The sequence below is a fragment of the Marmota monax genome, unplaced genomic scaffold, assembly GCF_021218885.2.
Source record: "Marmota monax isolate L192 unplaced genomic scaffold, Marmota_monax_Labrador192_F-V1.1 WCK01_AAM20220418_F8-fsc00008, whole genome shotgun sequence".
Classification (NCBI taxonomy): Eukaryota; Metazoa; Chordata; class Mammalia; order Rodentia; family Sciuridae; genus Marmota; species Marmota monax.
This window is the reverse complement of record NW_026694432.1, coordinates 16,370,215-16,392,681: the sequence shown is the minus strand read 5'-3', so window position 1 is coordinate 16,392,681 and position 22,467 is coordinate 16,370,215. Positions and strand designations below refer to the sequence as shown.

General features: G+C 46.6%; 1 protein-coding gene across 4 annotated transcripts; it reads left to right on the top strand.

Moving 5' to 3' along the window:
• The first annotated feature begins 293 nt into the window (after nucleotides 1–293).
• On the top strand, nucleotides 294–21,796 carry Lck (LCK proto-oncogene, Src family tyrosine kinase). Of its 4 annotated transcripts, none has more exons than XM_046469236.2 (14): nucleotides 314–437; nucleotides 537–663; nucleotides 12,546–12,655; nucleotides 12,951–13,032; nucleotides 13,191–13,281; nucleotides 13,496–13,594; nucleotides 13,744–13,847; nucleotides 14,025–14,174; nucleotides 14,452–14,604; nucleotides 14,730–14,909; nucleotides 17,014–17,090; nucleotides 17,182–17,335; nucleotides 17,425–17,556; nucleotides 21,151–21,796. In XM_046469236.2, exons 3-14 carry the CDS (start codon nucleotides 12,551–12,553, stop codon nucleotides 21,351–21,353), a joined length of 1,530 nt encoding a protein of 509 aa, XP_046325192.1. In that variant the 5' UTR covers nucleotides 314–437; nucleotides 537–663; nucleotides 12,546–12,550; the 3' UTR covers nucleotides 21,354–21,796. The 4 variants fall into 4 exon arrangements, with proteins under 4 accessions (XP_046325191.1, XP_046325192.1, XP_046325193.1 ...); XM_046469237.2 differs by having other exon boundaries at nucleotides 326–437; nucleotides 526–663; XM_046469235.2 differs by lacking the exon at nucleotides 537–663 and having other exon boundaries at nucleotides 294–437.
• The last annotated feature ends 671 nt before the right edge of the window (nucleotides 21,797–22,467 follow it).

Sequence of the window (22,467 nt, the reverse complement as noted above, 5' to 3'; positions counted from 1 at the left end):
GCCTTTCTGTGTAAGCTGAGCAGGTATGTGCTCGCCTGCACTCACTGGGGTCAAGGGCTGCCCATGAATCACTTGCCCTGATAGAGTCTGGAGGGCAGGAGGGAGGGTCTATCAAACATCCTCCCCTGCACTTTAAACTTCCAAATACCATCCTCAGAATGAGTAGGGTCCGGCCTGGAGATGTCTAGGACCCCTAGAGGCTGAGGGGCGGGGGGCTATTTTGACAGGAAGCTTGGGGTGCTACAGGCTTGTGGTTGGGCTGCTGGGGCCTGGTTGGCTGCAGAGTCCTCAGGAGGAGGCAGGAAGTCAGGGTGGAACGTGGGCGCAGGGAGACAGGTGGTGACTGCGACGGCAAGGGGAGCTGAGACTGTATCTGGGCAGCCGAGCAAGGCCAGGAGGACCATGTGAATGGGCCAGAGGGCTCCTGGGCCGGACAGGTAAGGAGTACTGGGAACCAGGGTCCAGGGACTGTGGTAGGGAGCCAAGCCCAGAGGGCTGCAGCTATGTGTAGGGCCACATCTGCAGCAACCCTTCAGGCTGAGAGAAACACATCACTGGAGGTCAGCTGGATCTCCCCTTTCCTGTGAAATTGATGGCTCTTGCCTCTGCCACCATCTGACGAGGAGATTATCGCTTCTTGGAGACCTGGCACATGGACATCAGGTATTAAAAAGGCCTTCAGAAATCACCACGTCCAGTTCCTCATCCCATGAGAATGAGGCATTTAAGACCCACCAGTAAAGCGGTGGCTGAGCTAAACCCTGGAGAGTAGTGGCCTAGGCTGGGACACCTTTTTGCTCCACAATGGAAAAGGGTCATAGGACAGTCTTGAGTCAGAAGACCCAGGAATCAATACTTCTGGTCCCTAGGCCAGACAAGAACCTCTTGAAAGAGACAGAGAGTTACCCAGAGGATCCAGATGGAGGTGTGAGAAGTGACCTTAGCCTAAGTGACCAGCATTGTTTGAGAGAGGGAGGAGACTACCAAGGGGAGCGAATGGGTTTGTGAGGGGATATTTGTCATCAGGGATGGAGTCCTTGGGCGGACACATCTGCTCTGACTCTGGGAAGTCTCAGAAAGAGAACGATGAGAGAGGAAAGAGGAAGGGCTATTTTTATCCCGGACAGGAGTACAGCTGGCCCTAGGCAAGGAACTTCTGAACTTCCATCTGGAAAGTTGCCTTTCCTGCCTTGCCAAATGTCACAGCAGGATGTCCTCCCCTCTGCCCTGTCCCCTCCTGCTCAGCCCCAGCTGCATGTATAGGTCAGTTTGTCCTCCGTATTGCGGCTCCAAACCCGGGGTGGGGGAGCTCAGAACAGCGCCGAAAGCTACCTCCGGTCTTCGGAGAGACTAACTCGGAGCCTTCAGCTTCTGGGGGTAGTCCCCACCTCAGCCAGACTTTCCAGGTTTCCCCTGCCTCACTGGAGTTTTTCTTGTCACATATTTTCCACCTAGTCAGCATGTCCCAGCCTTTCTCCTATCTCCTGCCCCAAGGCCTGTCACCTGTTGTGGGGACTGGAAACATGCTGAAGCTCTCCCTGAGCTCCAACAGGGCTCATCTACTCCCGGAAAGGCAAGAGCAGTCCCCTGCACTGAGTCCTGTGCTGGTGGACCCATCAGACAGTGTCCCTAGCTTTTGGGGCTCAGGGACAGTCTCTCTCAAAGGGAGAAAGGGCCAAGGACAGGGGCAGAGAATGAGCTGAGGGTTCAGAGGAGGGAGAAGACCTCCCTCAAGGGGATCTGAAAAGCTTCCTGAAGAGTCAAGGAAGTTTTAGAACAGAGGCCCATTTTGGAGAGTGAAGCCAAGGTCATTCATTATTCCTGGGTTCTGTTCCTTGGGACCATAAAGACAAAGTCCTCAGAGTAAAGGTAAGAGAGCCTAGAAGTGTGGTGTAGTGTGAAGAATGTGCATTTCAGGGTCAGAAAGACCCAAGTAGAATTCCGGCTTTGCCATTTCCTTGAGTAGCTTCATAGCTCCAAACTTTAGTTTACTTATCTGTAAAGAGCAATAATAGATCTCTCCCTTACAGGGTACTTGCAGGAGGTCAAAGAGAAAATAATGACTGTGATGTGCCCTGGGTAGTACCTGACACATAGTAGGTGCTTAGGGGAAGCCAGGCACTTCCTTCCCTGCAAATGATGCACTAAGGGTTGGAAGGGCTGTCCACACCCAGAATCACACCTACTCAGCGCTTGGCCTTGGCAAGGCAATGAACCGCCCATTCCCTCACACTTGTGGTGTGGCTTTGCAAACAAGCTGAGCTTGTTTCCTGTGTGTAGTGGAGTGTGAGAACGAAGGCACACTGGATTTTGAGATAGGCTATAGGGTTTGCCTTAGAAGAGGGCCCCTTATATAGTCAGAGTCTCTCTCTCTCTCTCTCTCTCTCTCTCTCTCTCTCTCTCTCTCTCTCCCTCTCCCTCTCTCTCTCTCTCCTGCTCCTCTCCCTCTCTGTAAAACACTACAATTAATATCATCCTAAGAAAACTGAAGTATGCAGGTCTGCTCAGAGTTAGAGGCAGGGGCTACACATACACGACAGGCTGGATCTTACAAATCCATAAAACACCTACAACTAGTGCTTCAAGATCAGGCTCAATTTATGAAAGCATTTCTGAGGGGAGGTGAGGTAAGGGCAGGTGGAACCAAGATATCATCCAGGAATGTTTTGCTTTTCCCTTTTGTCCTTTTTCTGCTCTTGCAAGCTAAATACCGCTAAATACAAGTTCTACAATGAGCTACACCCCCAGCTCTGGAATGTGGTCTTTTTTTTTTTTTTTTTTTGGTGGTACCAGGGAATTTAACCTAGGACCACTGAGCTACATCCCCAGCCCTTTTTATTTTTTGTTTTGAGACAGAATCTCCCAAAGTTGCTAGGCTGACCTTGAACCTGCTTCATTCTTCTGAGTCGCAGGGATTACAGGTGTGGGCCACCATGCCTGCCTGGAATGTGGTCTTTAAAAATCCACCTCAGTGTGCATTTTAAAGTGTCTGGAGTTCTATCTCCAACGCTTGTGCTAAAGAACACTAGTTCCGAGAGAGGCACCTGGAAAGAAAAGGGCCCAATCAACATGGCCTCTTCTACAAGCTGTGTTCCCCCAGGAGTTTCACAGTCAGTGCTAGCTTGTTAAAAGCTCTGCAAGTCTCTCCAGAGAAGAAGCCTTAATTCATTTTGTCCCATCCAGTGTCTCCCAAATTTGCTGGGCCACACGACCTCTTTTTCCTGTGCTGCCTGCCAGTTCCATGTCTACACCTTTTGAGACAAGGATGGAAGTTGAAGGATACGACACTGTACTTGACACTCCTCAAAGGATTGTGCCTCTGACAGAGTTTTTGTGTGGGTGGTGGTTTTGTTGTTTTTGTTTTTCGATTGTAAAATTAGCACATACTTGTTTTTTTAAAAAATTAGAATAGAGTCATAAAAAGAAATACCAGAAATGCAGCCCCCTCCAATTCTACTTCTGGGATGTACTCACTGGGAATATATTGGTGTGTGTCCTTCCAGATTTTTCCACATATAAATGATGCGAGACATCACAATGAAGATCCTGGTCCCCAGAGGCAGGCAGACCAGGGTTCAACTCGAAACTCCACCACTCATTTGTTTGTTATGTGGCCTCAGACAAATGCTGTACCCAGTTGATGCCTCAGTTTTTGCATCTGTAAAATGGAGATAATAATAGCACTTGTATCATAGAATTATCATAAGAATCACATGAAATAATGCAAATAAAGGCTTAGCATAAAGCCTGGCTTGAAAGAATCCCCCACATACGTATATTTAAATGCAAATTGGCTTACACTCTCCATTTTGTTTGGCAGCTTGCTTGCCCGGTTGATTCTAGGAGCTTTTCCTTGTCACAGAGCTCTACCAACACCCTTATCGACTTTAGCTAAATGGTACTTTGGTAAAAGAGTAATGGTGATTTTGAGATGTTATTTCCTGGCCAGTTTTGCTGTCTTGTGTTGCTATGTTGTCAGGCATCAGAAAGATTACCTTTCAGCCAGCTGATGACGGCCTCCTGTGAAATGAAGTGACCCATCAGAGGGACACCCTCTCTGTCACAGAGGGCAAGGCCAAGTGATAACACTCTCTCTGTTTGCTTACCTCTGTGTCCCCGGCACTAGATCAGAGCCTGGCACACAGGAGATGCCTGTTAGTTTTTTTATCAATAGGCTGACCAATTAAGGAAGATGTGGCTGGGGATGTAGCTCTGTGGTAGGGCGCTTGCCTAGTTCCTGACATCATACCTGCAAAAAAAGGAGGTGGCTCCTTTAAGCCACTGACAGAGGCCCTAAACCCAAAGATCTCTCCCACAGAGCAGCATTTCCCACATTATAGCCTGTTACATCACCGATGTGTGTGAATAATTTCAGTGGATGATGGATGAACATTTACAAATGTGAATATGTATGCTTATTTCATTGTGCACTAATGTGTAACTTCTGTTTACTTATGGCTGGTGATACTTGGTTTTTCATTGGAGGAGGTAAAGTTTTCATTTCGGGTAAACATATTAAAGGTGAAAAGGTGGTGTGTGGGAGTGCCAAAAATCACAAAGGAAAATGAAAATGGTAGAGATCATTTTAGTCTGGAAGACATTTAAGTCTGGTATCATAAGATGCCCGTGCTTAGCCCCAAATCATTCTCATATTTAAATTAAATACAACTGAGCTGCACCCCTAGCCCTATTCTTATTTTTTAGTCCTTATTACGTACAAATCACCAGGTTAAGTATTTTATTATATGGGATCATCTATACATCACCTAAAATGCTCATAACGGTCCCCAGATGCAGTTACTATTTTTATTCCCATTTTGCAGATGGAGGAACTGAGGGAGGCTTAAAAGGTTTAGTAATCTATCCAAAGGCCCTTTGCCAGTGAGTAATTGAGAGATCATGAGATTGAACTTGAGTCACTATGAAATGGACATAGTGAGCTGAGCTTCCATAACCTGTAGAAACTTTCATAAAATGTTATGGAGGGCTGGGATTGTGGCTCAGTGGTAGAGCACTCGCCTAGCCTGTGCAAGACCCTGGGTTTGATCCTCAGCATCACATAAAAATAAACAAATAAAATAAAGGTATTGTGTCCAACAACAACTGAAACAATACATATTTTAAAAATTATATGGATTGCCACACTATAAATAAGGTTGCATCCAAATAAAACTCCCAAGATGCAAATGCACACGCAAGTAACCCCAGGGCAGGAACTCGCTAAAAGGGGTGAATTACTGGTTAGGAGGCCTCTACTCAAATACCAATTAGAATAATTGCTTTATAGTTCTTATTGATGACAGTAACTAACTAGCAGAATAAGTTTTATGTTTAAACCACTCCTAATTTCTGAAAAGAAACACATCTTGTAGTTGGGGGTATAGCTCAGTGGTACAGCACATGCTCATGTATGAGGCTGTCAGTTCAATTCAGCACACACACACACAAAAAAAAAAAACAGAAAGAAAGAAAATAGTATTATATAAAAAAGGAACATGTAAAAAAGAAGCAATCCTAAGCACATTGCTGATTTACCCACTAGCAATTATTTACTATGCCTGCAATCCTGATTTTTTTCCCCCCTTGGTACCAGGAATTGAACCCAAGGGCGCTTAACCTCTAAGCCACATCCCCAACCTTTTTTTTTTTGTATTTTATTTAGAAACAGGATCTCACTGAGTTGCTTAGAGCCTCACTAAGTTGCTGAGGTTGGCTTCGAACTGCCATCCTCCTGAGCTGCTGCGATTGTAGGCATGTACCACTTACCCAGCTTGCAATTCTGATTTTTGGGTATCATGATGAGGTTTATGTAGGTATCCGTATATCCAAGGCTCTTCACCAAACATATGCAACTTTGCCAATAACCAAATATCGGTGAGACACAAAGATCAAGTATTTAAAATGTTTTAAATGATTTATGACAGATTTTGCCACAAAATGGCCTATGTACACTAATGATCTAAAGTAGAAGAGCCTACCTGGTCTTCATGTAAAGCATTGGCCCATATAACTCAGGCAAGAAGTTGGCACACAATTTAGACAAGATATTTTAAAAATCAACCTGGTTGGTGAGTTGGGAGAATGTCATCTTTTTTGTGGGGAGATACTAGAGAGTGAACCCAGGGTCTCACACATGCTAGGCAAGAGCTGTACCACTGAACTGTATCCCCAGTCCTTTCTTGTTGTTGATGTTTGTTGTTTTGAGACAGATCTTTCTAGGTTGCCCAGGCTGGGTTTGAACTTCAGTTGCTCCTGCCTCAGCCTCCCAGATAGTTGGGATAATAATACACACCTCCAAGTCTGGCTCATTCACTTTTATGAGCTTTACATACATTGACTTAAAAAACATTAATCTAGGGGCTGGAGTTGTGGCTCATCGGTAGAGCACTCCCCTATTATGGGTGAGCCCCAGCACCACACAAAAATAAATAAATAAAGATATTGCGTCCAGGGGCTGGGGTTATGGCTCAGCAGTAGAGTGCTCGCCTCGCATGTGCAAGGCCCTGGGTTTGATCCTCAGCACCACATAAAATAAATAAATAAGTAAATAAATAAATAAATCATATATATATATATATATATATATATATATATATATATATATATGATATTGTGTCCCACTACAACTAAAAAATGAATACTAAAAAACACATTAATCTAGAATGTGTTTTGTCTACTTAATAAAATAAAATAAGATGATGCTTTAGCCAGGTGTGATGGTAAGCACCTGTAACCCCAGCTACTTGGTAGTCTGAGGCAGGAGGATCGAATGTTCAAAGTCAGCCTCTGCAACTTAGCAAGGCCCTAAGAAACTCTATGAGACCCTGTCCCGAAATAAAACACAAAAAAGAGCTGAGGATGTGGCTCAATGTTTAAATTGAGGGTTCAATCCCCTGTACTAAAAAAAAAAAAATTAAAAAATTTTTGAAAACAAAGAGTTGGGAATGTAGGTCAGAGGTGGGATACTCTTGTTTTTCACTTCCAGTACTACAAAAAATAAAGTAGAATATAAAAGGAGGCTGGGGATGGGGCATGTAGCTTGGTGGTAGAGTGCTTGTACAGCATGTGTAAAGCCCTATTTCAAACCCCAGTACTGAAGGAAAAAAAAAATTTAATGAATCTACAAGAATCAGAAATCCACAGCTACAATTCCTCAACAACCCTGGGACCAGAAAGCCTAGTTCAGAAGATTCACACAGCCTGAGATTTTTTTCTTTGGTATCGGGGATTGAATACAGGGGTGCTTAATCACTGAATCAGATCCCCAGCCCTTTTTATTTTTGATTTTGCGACAGGGTCTCAGTAAATTGCTTAGGGCCTTGCTAAGTTGCTGAGGCTGGACTGGAACTTATGATCCTCCTGCCCAAGCCTCCCGAGTTGCTGGGGTCACAGGTGTGCACACAGCCTGAGATCTTTTGAATCAATTAAACATACCATGTGTGCAGGGCTGATGTGTGTGTTGGGCAGGGTGAGCACATGGCTGAGGGGCTAGAAGGGCAGGCACTGGAATCCAGCTTCTACTCCACTTTTCAAGATTAACATGCCAGGGTTGGGTGGACCTCTAATAATGGGCAAAAAGTTCCCTGTGCCTCATGGGAAGCCAAGAACATTGTAGACCCTAGTCAGAGATAGTCTAGAATCTACACAATTCTCACTCTTGGCCTTGAGTTCCTGAGTTGGGAGAAGAGAATGTCCTCCTTCATTCACTCCAGAATTCGTCCTCATTGCCAGCTCTGGGAGCCCTGGGGATTCCTTAGATTTCTTTCTTCTTTCTTTCAGACAATGAGAAATTTATATTAAGCTTTAATTTTGACTTCTTTTTACTGACCTCATTATTAACCTGGTTAGATCACTTTGGCTACCCAGCAATTTTTGTCAAACTAAGACCAGAAAGATGAGACCTACATTTTTATAAACAGATGTATGTATCTATGGCCTCACAGTGACACAGGGACGGGCCCTGCTGTACATACCTACATCTATTATGCATCCCTCTGTATGCACAGACTCATGCAGAACATGGATTTACACACAGAAGCACAACACTCCTAAATCCTGTGCAGACCTGCATTCACCAGTGAGGAAAATGTAGATCCTGAAACATGCATTCTAGGTAGAAGGCAAATTGTCCAAGAGAAAAGCCTTTGTTAGCACAATGGTCAAGTCCTGGGTGGGGAGTGGTCCACACCTTCAGACGTGTCTCTCTTCCTCTGTGACCTGTCAGGACACCCCTTCCTCTGTAGGCTGCCCATGGGATGAAAAATAGAGGAAAATACCTTGATAGAGAACATGGGATCTTGCTGCGTTGCTCGCGACTAAAACACTCAGGGTCACTTCAGGGGGAACTGGGCTTCGTGAAATAACCACACATAAGACAGAAATACCTTTTTCTTTGGGGGTACTGTGACGGTTCCTCTGACCTTAAGGGTCTGAAGAAAGAGAGCCCACACGTGCTGACCCTTTTTATTGAGAAGACATTCAAATGAGGCAAAGGGTCAGGTTTCAAGGGGCTGAGTCAAGCTTCACAATGTCTGCTGTCAGCAGGTTGGCTGACATCTAGGAAGGCCACACCCAAGGGCAGAGTAAGAGAAGGGGACACACAAAGGGCGTTTCCATGGAACATTCTATCCCAAACAGGGCAAGGGGAACAGGTAAGCATAGCTTGACCCATGGAGCTGCAGGAAAGTGGGCCTACGCATGAAGACACATTTGGTGGCATTATTTCTACCCTCAAGATCGGGCTACCGTCTTCAGCAACTTAAGAGTAGCCAGATCATTGGGGGGATGACCCGCAGTGCCTCAACTGATCAGGAGGGAAAAACACTGGTCACAAGAGGTGACAGCCTCCCACCGGATCTGATTTGAGTTTGCTTCTAACAGGAACCCTTAGTGTGTTACTGGGAAAATCACCTAACCTCTTTGATCTCCCAACTTCCCCAGCTTTATTTTTCTTCTTATTAATTATTATTATCATTTCATCTCTTTAACTTGTTATTGTTGTTTTGAGGTAGTAGGAATTGAACTCAGGGCACTCAACCACTGAACTCTGTCACCCAGCCCTTTTTATCTATTTTTTTTATTTTATTTAATTAAAAAAATTTTTTTATAGTTGTAGATGGACAGAATGCCTTTATTTTATTGTTAATTTTTATATGGTGTTTAGGATCGAACCCAGTGCCTCATGCATGCTAGGCAAGCGCTTTGCCACTGAGCTACAGCCCCAGCCCTATTTTTTTAATTTGAGACAGGTTCTTGCTAAGTTGCTGAGGCTGGTCTTGAACTTACAATCCTCCTGCCTCAGCCTACTAAGTCACTGGGATTATAGGGGTGCACCAGGGCACCTGGAGCCTTACTCCCTCTCTTCTTTAAAACAAGATTGGCAAATTACATGAGTGCTTCCTAAACTCTTCCCTCCCAAGGACTATTGCCACTTCTTGTCCTACATTCCCCGACCCAATGGCTCTCTCATGGTTTAGAAGTTTTTGCCTACTAACAAGCTTCACTTAGCTACTAATTTTTTTGTTTTTTGTTTTCTAGTTTAAAAACTTTGTGTGTGTGTGTGTGTGTGTGTGTTTGCTGGAGATTGAACCCAGATCCTTGTCCATGCTCAGCATGTGTATAGTTCAAATTTTAAACAGAGATTTAACTAAGTATGCACTGAAAAGATAATAATACAATTAGTCAAGCCAAGAACTAATTTCCCTACAGACTCCTCTCTTCCTGGGGATGTGACCCAGGGTTTTACACATACTAAAAGGTGTTTGCCACTGAGCCCCACACTGTCCCCAGTCTTAAAGGATATTAGATACTTTCTGGTGGATCAAGATTCAGTCCAAGACATAGATCCTCCCTGCATGCTCTCTTGGACTCTCCCTGAGGCTCTGTGGCTTCTCTTCTCTCCCCACCTGACCTCAGCCTGGACCAGGTGGGATCTCCATCCTAGATTCCTTCTGCCCCTTCCACTAGCTTCTCCTCACTTCTATAACCCAGTTCATCCCCTCTTCTTTTTTTATTTTTTTATTTTTTTTAGTTGTACATGACACAATACTTTTATTTTATTTAATTACTTTTTTATGTGGTGCTAAGGATAGAATCCAGTGCCTCACACATGCAAGGCAACCACTCTATCACTGAGCTACAACCCCAGCCCTCATCTACCCCCTCTTTTTTTTCCACCCCCTCTTTTTAACCCCAAACTTTTTCCTGCCTCTTTCCAAAGTCTCCCAAACTGTCAAGCTAATAAAGGACATTACTTATCTAGGCCTGCAGCCCATCTGATACTGGTATTCTCTCCTAGCATAACCAACCTGTGCTTTTCTGAGGCGTGTTAAATCACAAACAACATGTCTAGTCTACCTTACTAGAGAGCTCAGCTCTTGGTATGTTCCAGGTTTCTATCAATCCTTTTTGGGGAGCTTTTACTGCTCATCACTTCCTGGTTACAATCAAATGAGCATCCTAAAAGCCACACAGTCACAATGAGTGAACTCTGACCTGGCAGGATTTCTCAAATGTCCTCCTGCCCTACTGACAGGAGTCCTTGGGGTAGGAAGAAGAGTGATTCTGCTACTTTTTTTTTTCTGAAAGTCTTTTGGTTTGACTTAATATTCCATGAGCATTTTGTGTTTTCCTGCACAAGAGGTCCTTATTGTTTAACTCATATGAATAAGATCAAGCAACATTCATGTTACAGGAAGATGTGCACGCCATGACTTCCGGTATCTGCAGGAGGCTCTGAGTATCTCAGTTGGAGAAACATGAGCCTGAAGCAAAAAGTCCCACTTTCCCACCTTCCAGAGCAGGGGCTGATGGGGCAGAATGGGACCTGGTAGAAGTCTTTCCAAAGTCTATACTAAAATGACAGTTATATAAGATGACAAGAAAGGGATGATGATCCCCACATGACAGAAGAGGAAAAGTCAGGCTTCAAAGAATGATTTCAGTAAAGTCACAGTGTCACAACCAGTTTTTGAACATAGGTCTTTCAGACTCCAGGGTCTGTCTTCTGTCTTGCTAACCAGAAACCTCCACGGCTCCCATCTCCGCTTCTACCTGGTATAGATCAGCCACTCTAGCTTTGCTCTACCTCAAAGAGGCTACGTGACTTTTGGCAGGCTTCCCTGGGCCTCACTTCGCTTATCTCAAATAAGAGGTTAAATCCAGGTCTGGTGGCTCTGGCCTGTAATCCCAGCTCCTTGGGAGGCTGAGGCAGGAGGGTTGCTTGAGCCCAGGGGTTAGACTCTCTCTCCAATAAATGAATAAATAAATAAACTCAGAGGCTAATCTGATAGTTTCTAAGACCTTTACAGGTGGGAGAATCTGTGCACTGATCTTCTGCATATTAGTTGACATTTATTAATAATAACTAGCTCTCAGTGCTGAGTGGCTTTCAGGCAAATAAAGCACCCTTCATCAAAGGGGTGGAAGAGGCAGTAGGACTCATGCATAAATCAGTAATCATGGAACTCAGTGCCTGAGCACTGAGTAGAATGATGCACTGAGACCGTGGTCTGAGTAGAATGATCCAGGGGCCTGGGGGGATAGGAGAACAAAGAACAATGGAAGGGCTCCACAGAGTAGGTGACTTTTGAGTTGAACCTTGGAGGTGAAGTTCAAGTTCAGCAGGTAGACAGGCTGTGTGTGTGTGTGTGTGTGTGTGTGTGTAGCTAAACAGATTGAGAAGGTGGAGTTGTTCTTGATATTAAACGGTCTTGAATGCAAGGTAAATTATACTTTATCGGAGGACTAGTGTTTTCCAAGCAGTTCTGAGGAGCAGTCCCTGGGGAAGGATGTTTTCCATCCAGTCATCTTCAGAGGGAGGCTCCCACTCTGACTTGGGCAGACAGCTCTTCTTTTACCTGCTGTGTCTATGTAGTTCTGCTTGATTTCATCTGACAAAAAGTTTCCGCTGCTAAAACAGGCAAACAAACAAAAAAGTTCTGGCCAACAAGGCCGCTGAAGGGTTCTCTGCTGGTGAGAAGAAAAACCCTATTAGAAGGAACCCTCTGAAGGAGATTGTGTGGGTGTGGGTATGGGGGAGGGCAGAGGCCTGAGGGTGACTTTTGGAAGCCAAGTTCTCTCACCAGCTTCCTTAGTTGGGAGGAAAATTGTGATTAGGAGAGGGGCATCATCTTCTCTGACAGAGGAGAATCTGATCAAAAACTTAGGTCTCCCTCAAGGCTTGGTAAAGTGTGTGACCTCTGGGAGGTAGTCCTCCAACTTGGAGACTGGCAGAGGGTGGGGAGGCAGGAAGTGGGTAACTAGACTGACAAAGGTGCTTGTGGCGGTTTGCCCATCCCAGGTGGGGGGCGGAGCACAGGCGAGGCATAGGCCTGGTGTCAATGTACTTGTGGCCTGAGGGCTCTGAGGGGACACCAGTCAGGAACCCTCATTTCAGCTCTTCTGTGGCTGGTGAATGGGGGTCCGGCGGCCGTCGACTGTCTCAGGTACTTTCGGAAACTCCCAGGGCAACACCCTAAGACGCCTGATGTCCGGGGGGAACAGATCTAGGGGGAACTCCTTCAGCCCCCTCTCCATTTCCTCAGGGACCATGGGCTGTACCTGCAGCTCAAACCCTGAAGATGACTGGATGGAAAACATCGATGTGTGTGAGAACTGCCATTATCCCATAGTCCCTCTGGATGGCAAGGGCACGGTAAGGGGCAAGATGGGGGTTGGTGAGGGAGCCAGGTGGGTGTGCAGCCCAGGAGAAGGAAAGAGCTCACTACTAGAGGCCCTTGAAATAACACAGCAGATCCTGGAATACAGAAGGAAAAAGAGGCCCAGAGATGGGAAGGGACCCTCCTGAGGTCACATAGTAAATACATAGTGGGCAAATTCAGAGATAAGAAATCAGGTGGGAGAAATGGAGGAGAGTAGGCAGAAAGGAGGGGAGCCAGGATCTGATCCTGTCATCTTTCTCTTACCCACCCTCATTTCCCATCCCACAGTTGCTCATGAGGAATGGCTCTGAAGTACGGGACCCACTTGTCACCTATGAGGGCTCCAACCCACCAGCCTCTCCACTGCAAGGTGACCCCAACCAGCAGAGCCGGGAAAATAAAGTCTGTGGATCCTTGGCTGTTGGCCTTCTCCTCCCTTCTACGTCATACTCTGTCCTTTCTTGGTCCAAGTCTTGTTCCAGCTGTGACTCCAGAACTCTATTCTCCTGACGCCCCCTGTCTTTACAGATAACCTGGTTATCGCCCTGCACAGCTATGAGCCCTCTCACGACGGAGACCTGGGCTTCGAGAAGGGTGAACAGCTCCGTATCCTGGAACAGTGAGTGCCCCTCCACCCACCCACCCTGCACTGTGGATTCTGTGAGAAAGCGTTGTCCCGGGTACTGCATCCCTCCTGGGGTCCTTGACTGGCTCGAAGTGGGTTCCTTTGGGACAAAATGCGAGGCTCCAGAATGCTGATCCAGGGGTCGCGGTGGCCTGAGTTACTGGGGACCCTGATCGAGGGTCTCCAGCTGACTGCCCCTGTGGCGCAGGAGCGGCGAGTGGTGGAAGGCGCAGTCCCTCACCACAGGCCTGGAAGGTTTCATCCCTTTCAACTTCGTGGCCAAAGCGAACAGTCTGGAACCCGAACCGTGAGTGGGGACCTGGTGGGTGTGGGTGGGAACGGATCTAGGGATCTCGGAACGGGGAGTGGTCCTGGGGGTGGTGGCGAATGGTTGAGGATGATGGAGTTAAAAAGGACCAACAGCCAACGGCCTTCGCTTGCTTCTTCCGTGCGCAGCTGGTTCTTCAAGAACCTAAGCCGCAAGGACGCTGAGCGGCAGCTCCTGGCGCCCGGGAACACGCACGGTTCCTTCCTGATCCGAGAAAGCGAGAGCACAGCTGGTGAGCCACTGGGCGGGGCCTGAGGGCGGGGCCTCGGAGGAGTGGGCGGGGCCGCGGGCGAGTAGGTGCCGGAGGAGCTGGGTTTGAGCCCTAGACCAGGGCTGCAATGACCGCGCGGCTAGCAGGAGGCCACCCCTTCTCCTTTGCGTTTTTTTTTTGGTTTGTTCATTCATTCAGGATCATTTTCACTGTCGGTCCGGGACTTCGACCAGAATCAGGGAGAGGTGGTGAAACATTACAAGATCCGTAACCTAGACAACGGCGGGTTCTACATCTCCCCTCGCATCACTTTTCCCGGATTGCATGAACTGGTCCGCCATTACACCAGTGAGCCCCAGCAGGACCCCTCACCTGTGCCCTATCAGCTTGTCTCCCCCTAGTCCTTCTCAGGGGTACCCTTCAACCATCTTTCAGGGTACTCCTTCATTACCAAGTGGGTGAGATGTGGTACCTGACCCTACAGCCCAGATGTAGGGTGATCGACCTTCACCCCGCTTCATTACATTCCTCTAGAAGGGAACTTGGAGAGCTGGGGGTTGGGGAAAGCACCCAAGGCCTCACATATTGACAACCCCCTCCCTCTCCCTTGCCCTTGCCCTTGCAGATACTTCTGATGGGCTGTGCACTAGGTTGAGCCGCCCCTGCCAGACCCAGAAGCCCCAGAAGCCGTGGTGGGAGGACGAGTGGGAGGTTCCCAGGGAGACGCTGAAGCTGGTGGAGCGACTGGGGGCCGGCCAGTTCGGGGAGGTGTGGATGGGTGAGTACGGGCTTCCAAGACTGCTGGGAAAGAGGGGAGAGGGAGGCGTCCACTTTCAGGGCAGTTGCTTGGCTCTGGGAGCAGGAGTTCCACAACTCCTTCACTCCCTCCTGTTCCCTATCCAGGGTACTACAACGGGCACACGAAGGTGGCAGTGAAGAGCCTGAAGCAAGGCAGCATGTCCCCTGACGCCTTCCTCGCTGAGGCCAACCTCATGAAGCAGCTGCAGCACCCGCGGCTGGTCCGGCTCTACGCGGTGGTCACCCAGGAGCCAATCTACATCATCACCGAATACATGGAGAATGGTGGGTGCTACAGCCATACCTGGACGCTGGAGGACACTGCTGTCTCCCACCCCTTCCTACCTCTACTCTACCCCTATTCTACTGGAGTGGGGCGGGGGCATACCCCTTTTGCTCCGGCCAAACACTGAGGGTTTTCCTGGGCATCTAAAGACCCACCTACAGGGGTGAGAAGAAGCTGTGTCATCTGAGTCTGTCTACGACCCAGCCTGAGGTGGCAGCCTTTGGAAGAATGTTCATCCCCATCTTTCCTGACCTGCAGTCAGTCCCTTTTGCATTTTTTTCAGTCAAAGCATCTCAGGATGCTTGACCTCAGAAAATGAGTAGGTCCCTAGTTCTGTTTCTCTCCTTTCTTCCCTGGAAACTTGGGAGGATGGATTTGCTCCAAAGCCTCCTTTTCAGTTCTGGGTGAGCCCGACGCCTCTCTGGGACTGCTGTTGGACAGAGTGAGAATCCTATGAAGAGGGATATGAGTTTCTAGGCTCAGCTTTGAAGCCACTGATTTGCCATGTGTGGTATAGGCCAACTCCCTGTACTGTCCGTGGTATTCAGCTCCCCTAAGTCCAACAGCAAAAATCTAAAAAAGCTCATCCAAAAATATATGCAATGTCCATTAAGGACCTAGAGTCTGACTGCCTGGATTAGTCTTGGCTTCATGATTATGTAGCTTTGGGCAGATCACATCACTTATTTCTGCCATGGTTCTCATCTGTAAAATAGTGGTACTAATGCAATAAGCACTCACTCATGAGGTCTTTGTGAGGATAAGAGTTAGAACAATCTCTGCCATAAATTTGTTGCTGTTATCTGGCTCTGATTGTTTGGGAGTACAAGACATGTCTCTCTTTCAGGGAGAGAAATAAACTATTAATTAGCTACTGGGGGGGGTGGGGTTGTGGCTCAACGGTAGAGTGCTCACCTAGCACATTTGAGGTCCTGAGTTCGATCCTCAGTACCATATAAGAAAAAAAATAAAGTATAAAAAATTATTTAAAAAAAAATAAAATAATTAGCTACTGGGTTCTGGAAGTGGCAAAGAGGTTTTGTCTTGAGTAATAACTTTTATAGTTGCTTAGAGTGCTGAGTTGAGAAGGATTCTGAGGCTCATTGGAAATGAACATTGGAATTGATGCATCTGCCCCTAATACTTGAATGGCAGCACATGGCCACATATTTACTGTGTCTGAGTGAGGTTTTTATCTTTGCTGAATAATTCAGCACTTATAGTGGGGACAGGTTGTTGTCATTCTCACATGGTTTTTTTTTTTTTTTTTTAATGGTGCTGGGGATTGAACCCAGGGCCTTGTGCATGCAAGGCAAGTACTCTACCAAATGAGCTATATCACCAGCCCTTCACATGGGGTTTTAATCTCTTGGATAGGGCAAGTGGTCACTAACTCTTCCCAACAACTCACATCCATGGTGTCCTCCCAGATGCCCTCTACTACCAGAGAGGTGGTCCCTCAGGCCTCCAGGGACCATTTTCCCTACTTCTCATTCAATACATTCAGCACTGGGCACTGAAAACATTGATGCTTGGACATGGATGAATCAAACAAGATTTCTACTGTAAGGGAAACTTGATTTTAACTTTGGGCAATGGGAAAACCAAAGTTTATGCCATGGGGGAAGTTCCAGCATGCCAGAGGAATGTAGATGATGATGTAACTTATTAAACCTGGTAGGATCTAGAAAGGCTTCCTAGAAGAATAATCTAGTGGACTGCGAAACAAGAGTAGAATTTTTTTAGCAGGCAGAGATAAAACAAAGAAAGGTTGAGATGAGAATCTAGTGGTCTGTGTGAAGAATCTGAAAATTGTCCATAGTGGGGGCAGTGAGAGAAGTGGCGTGGGCAGAGCAACCACAAAGTGGAGCAGGCAGGGTTTTGGATGCCCAGCTGAGTTGTCGGGGCCTACTTTATTCTGACAAGGAGCTTACAGACCCCTCCAACCATACCCTATACTCTGAGCATACTCACCTTGAACTCCTCCATTCTCCTAATTCTTCCTTTCCACGTGTCAGACACTGCCTCTAGACTCCAGTTAGGAGAGGAGAGTCTGGGACCCTTTCGGGCAATTTGGTCAGCAACTCTTGCTTCTGCCCACAGGGAGCCTGGTGGATTTTCTCAAGACCTCCTCGGGCATCAAATTGACCATCAACAAACTCTTGGACATGGCAGCCCAAGTAAGGAGATTGGGGAGCAGTTTGGCATGGGTACAGACCCGTGGGGTGAGGATATCCAGCCCAGGGCTGATGACCTGTACCTGGCCAACAGATTGCAGAGGGCATGGCATTCATTGAAGAGCGGAATTACATCCACCGTGACCTGCGAGCTGCAAACATCCTGGTGTCTGACACCCTGAGCTGCAAGATTGCAGACTTTGGCCTAGCACGGCTCATTGAGGACAATGAGTACACAGCCAGGGAGGGTAGGTGTGGGACATGAGGGAGTTCTGGGGTCTGCAGGGTCTGGCCAGGCAGACACGGGTGACCTCACTCTTTCCCCACCTCCCTACAGGGGCCAAATTTCCCATTAAGTGGACAGCACCAGAGGCCATCAACTACGGGACATTCACCATCAAGTCAGATGTGTGGTCTTTCGGGATTCTATTGACGGAAATTGTTACCCATGGCCGTATCCCTTACCCAGGTCAGTGCCAAGGGTAGGAACCACAGGGTTATAGGGAAGGGCAGAAAATCTTTGTCTTCTTACTCACTGCTTTCCAGGTTCAGAATTTGAAACTTTTGGCTGCTTATCCTGTATCCTCTGAGGAGTGTGACTCCAACGATCCTAAGCAGATCCCAGCACTGGCTTTCATCACTGTCTCTGGATCTTGTTCTTCTTTTCCAGATCCTTTCTTTAATTCTGGCATGGGCAGCCTAGTATGGTAGAAGTGGATCTAGCCTGGGAGTCAAAAGATCTTTTTTTTTTTTTTTTTAAACCAGATTGGTCATTGATTCTAACTTTCTGTTTGGCTTTGATCAGATCATTCTATTTTTTCTTTCTTTTTTTTTTTAATATTTATTTTTTTGACAGACACAACATCTTTGTTTGTATGTGGTGCTGAGGATCGAACCCGGGCCGCACACATGCCAGGCGCGCGCGCTACCGCTTGAGCCACATCCCCAGCCCCCATTCTATCTTTTCATATCTATTAAATATAAGATCAAAATAGGCTGGGCTCTGTGACAAGGGAGGCTGAGGCAGGAGGATTGCAAATTCCAGGACAGCTTCAGTAACCCAGGAAGACCCTCTCTCAAAATAATAAAAAGTAAAAAGGGTGGGGGAAGTAGCTCGGTAGTAAAGCCAAAGCCACCCCTGAGTTCAATCCTCTACATATACCTACAAAAAAAAAAAAAAGAAGAAGAAGAAGAAAAGAAAGAAACAAAGAAAGAAAGGAAAGAAAAGAAAAAAAAAGTTAAAAATACTGCTTAGCTCATACTAAGATATTATTAATCATTACTTTGGGCAAGTAACGTCATTTCTCTCAGCCTCAATTTCCTGATATTAGAAAAAAGAGATTCTGTGAAAGAGCCTGACTCATAGTAGGTGCTCACTAAATACTGGTTTCTCTTCCCTCTGAAGCTTTTCATCTAAAGAGGGAGAAACAGATACTACCCCCACATCCTCCATGTCTAGAACAACATTCTTAACCCTAAATTCATCCAAGACAGGGGTGGAATTTTTTTTTTTATTGGTACCAGAGATTGAACCCATGGGTGCTTAAAAACTGAGCCATATCTCCAGCCATTTAAAAAAAAAATTAATTTAGAGACAGGGTCTCACTAAATTACTTAGGGCTTGTCAAGTTGATGAGGCTGGTTTTGGACTTGTGATCCTCCTGCCTCAACCTCCTGAGCCACTGAGATTACAGGGTGCATCATCACGCTTGGCCCCAGTGGTATAATTTGTTTTTTTTTTTTTTTGAAAGGAACTCACTAAGAAACTCTAGGGAAAGGAAATGGAAAAGGAAATTGGGAGCAGGGAGGTTATGGAACATAGTGGCTGGATTTGCAGAGGCTTCCCACATTCCCAGTAAAATGTGAAAAGAACTTTACTCCTAGGAAGGTAAAGGCACCCTGTGTTCAGATGAGAGGTGGGCTCCCTGCCCTGGGCTTTACCCTCACACAGTCCAGGGCCATTGCTGGACCTAGACCACACTCCAGGTGTTCTGCCTACAGTCCTTCCCATCCTCCACTGTGCCTATGGAGGCAAACCCATAGAGAATGTCTCCATTAGAAGAAAAGGTAGTGAAAGTAGGATGACAGGTCTTGGGGATATAGACAGTGGCAGAGCACTTGCCTAGCAAGCTGAAGGCCCTGGGTCTAATCCCCAGCACCACAGAAAAGAAAATGATGATGAACAGGAACTGACAGGTGGCATTAAGGTCAGAGAGACAATGGGAAGCAACAGGGACCTTGGTGAATTTGCATCTGCTCCAGTGGAAGGAGGTTTTTTTTTTTTTGTTGTTGTTGTTGTTTGTTTGTTTGTTTTAACAGTGCTGGGGATGGAACCCAAGGACATTCTATTACTGAGTCACATCTCCAGCTCATTTTATTTTCTATTTTGAGACAGGGTCTTGCTAAATTGCCCAAGTTGCTCTCAAACTTAGATTTCTCCTGCTTCAGCTTCCCAAGTGGCTGGGATTTCAGGCACGGGCAACTGAGCCTGGAAATCTTTTTTTTTTTTTTTTTCAAGAGAAGCTCAAACTTGGAGTTTTAGGAAAACCTGCTTATTTCCAAATATAGGTGATTGATTCAAATTGTTTAAAACACCATATGGAACAAACCAAAGTGGGCCTGTGAGCTATATTTAGGCTGGCTTTTGTCTGTGGGTTGGCACCCTCCACTCTTCATGGGTGTTTGGTTCCCTGGTTTACATTTTCCTGTGTCCTGATTTTAAAATGTGAGGGACCTGTAAAAGGTAAAGGCCTCCCAGAGCAAGATGTGGGCAAAACTTTTTTTCACTCTTGACCAGGCCCAAACTCTGCAGGAGCAAAACTTTTATTTTGCCAAGCATTCACAGTGCATGCCTATAGTTTATTCTACTCAGGCGGCTGAAGCAGGAGGATTGCTTGGGTCAGTCTGGGTAACATAGCGAGACCCCCGTCTCAAAAACAAAAACAAAACTTCTATTTTTCTAGAAGGGTTTGGTCTTTGGGGATTAATTGTCTTCTCTCAAGAGACTGAAGAAGAAAACAGAGGCTGCGTGGGTATTGTAGAAATAGGGAGCTGTGGGTCTGGGGATATAGCTCAGTTGGTAGAGTGCTTGCCTCGCATGCACAAGGCCCTGGGTTCAATCCCCAGCACCACAAATTAGCTGTGAGCATGCAGGTCTCCAGAGCACCTCCTCTTGAGAAAAGGTACATGCCAGAAGCTGCCATGGGGGCCAGAAGCTACCATGGGGACCAGGAGCAGCACAAAAGAAGGTTACCAGCCCAATGACTATTTCATATGGGTCATGGAGAGGCCTGGTGAGCCTTCTCAGTGAGGGGCAGAGTCTGTTTTGCTGGAGTCTGGGGGTCCATCTGCTCTCCTCATGTGCCTTGTCCCAAAGCTAGAGATGCCTCCTCCTGCCCTGGGTCCAGACCACCATATCATTCTCACCAAATCATAACAACCTCAGGTGCCCTTTACGAAGCCTCTCCTGTTCAAGCACTAAACCTGGTGCTTTATATGCACTAACTCACTAAGTCCCCTTAAGAACTCTGTGAGGTAGGAACAACTATTTACTTCATTTTCCAGGTGAGGAAACTGAGGTTCAAAGAGGTGGCTTACTCAAGGTCCCACAGCTAACAAGTGTGTCACTGAGTGTGTAATCTGTAACAGGAACTCCCAGTGGTCTCACTGATATTTAGCAGGTACCATTAGTGTGGCCTACCACTGATGAAAACCTTTTGGATTGGTACTCACACCACACCATTTAAATATTCTGAACATCGCCTGTATTTGTCAGTTTTCTGTTACTGTAAGGAAATACTTCATGGAGGTCAGGAAGCAAAGAGGAAAAGGAGGGGTCGGGGTCCAATACTCCATCAAAGGCAGGCTTCCAATGATCTCACTTCCTCGCTAGGCCCCACCTCCTAAAAGTTCAACCACCTCCCATAAGTGTCACAGGCTGAGGACCAAGCCTTCAACACATGGATCTTTGGGGAATATTTAAGATCCTAACTCTAGCATCAGCCCTGCCTGTGGGCTTTCAAAGCCTGGAGGTTTGATGTCCTTGTTTCCTATTGATCTCCAGGGATGACCAATCCTGAGGTGATTCAGAATCTGGAACGAGGCTATCGCATGGTTAGGCCTGACAACTGTCCAGAGGAGTTGTACCACCTCATGATGCTGTGCTGGAAGGAGCATCCAGAGGACCGACCCACCTTTGACTACCTACGCAGTGTACTGGAGGACTTCTTCACGGCCACAGAGGGCCAGTACCAGCCCCAACCTTGATATTGATAGGCCTACCTGGCTTGAGGCTTTTCCCCATCTGGCCACGCTGGCTTGGGAAGTTGGGGTTCTTGTGCCACGTTCACATGACCTATGCACTTATGGACTTTATACATGAATCTCACCCACATGTGACACATGTGTATTGTGTGTCATATGCATATCCCATAGTTGTGTGGGTTCTACATATGTCTTGTACATGTATAATCTGTGCACATATGTTTTGGAGACGATGATCTAAAGGTCTCTTTCTAGACACTCCCATTTTCTGAGACCACAGAGGGGGAAAAGAAGCTTATGATTGACACCTGCTTCTGTCTACCTCTTTTCTTTCTCTGGTCCAGAAGTTCCTTGCAGCCTGGGACCTTATCTGATACCTTTTGTACTCCTCCTCAGGGCCTGGCACACATCAGGAGCTCAATAAATCTCAGTTGATGAAGGTTGTATATCTCTCTGCTGTGCACCACCTTCTTTCCTTGTGGGGAGATACTAGGGATTTGGAAGATGGAAACTAGGTCACCCTGAGTTGGATTAAGAGATGGGATGAGTAGCCGGGTGTGGTGGCACATGCCTGTAGTCCCAGAGGCTTGGGAGGTTGAGTCAGGAGGATTGCAAGTTCAAACCCAGCCTCAGAAAGTCATCAAGGTCCTAAGTGACTCAGTGAGACTCTGTCTCTAAATAAAATACGAAAATGGGATGGGGATGTGGTTCAGTGGTTAAGTGCCCCTGAGTTCCATCCCTAATACCAAAGAGAGAGAGAAAAAGAGAGAGAGAGAGGTATGGGATGAGTGGATATTTGAACTTTTTCAGCCCTGGTGATGCTGGGGGCCAAGGGAGGGCCCTACAACTGTGCTATATGGGCCTCTACAAACCTCTTCAAATGGGACAGCGTTCCTCACCCTCTTCCCAAAGGAGGAGAACCTCCTAGGGACTGGGCATGCCATATGACCTTCCTCTGCTTTATATTAAGAGCAATAGCATTTTTTTCTTATAGCTACTTATTTAAAAGTTATTTCACCTTCAGGATCTGTGTATGTGTGTGTGTGTGTGTGTGCGCGCGCGCATTATCGGGATTGTGGAACTGAACTCAGTGCTCCACACATACTTTTTAAAAATA

Coding starts and splice junctions, on each gene's coding strand:
- Lck (XM_046469234.2), top strand. CDS start 12,416: ATGGGGGTCCGGCGGCCGTCGACTGTCTCAG. Junction 12,447..12,545: donor GCGGCCGTCGACTGTCTCAG/GTACTTTCGGAA, acceptor CCATTTCCTCAG/GGACCATGGGCTGTACCTGC. Junction 17,091..17,181: donor TCTTGGACATGGCAGCCCAA/GTAAGGAGATTG, acceptor CCTGGCCAACAG/ATTGCAGAGGGCATGGCATT.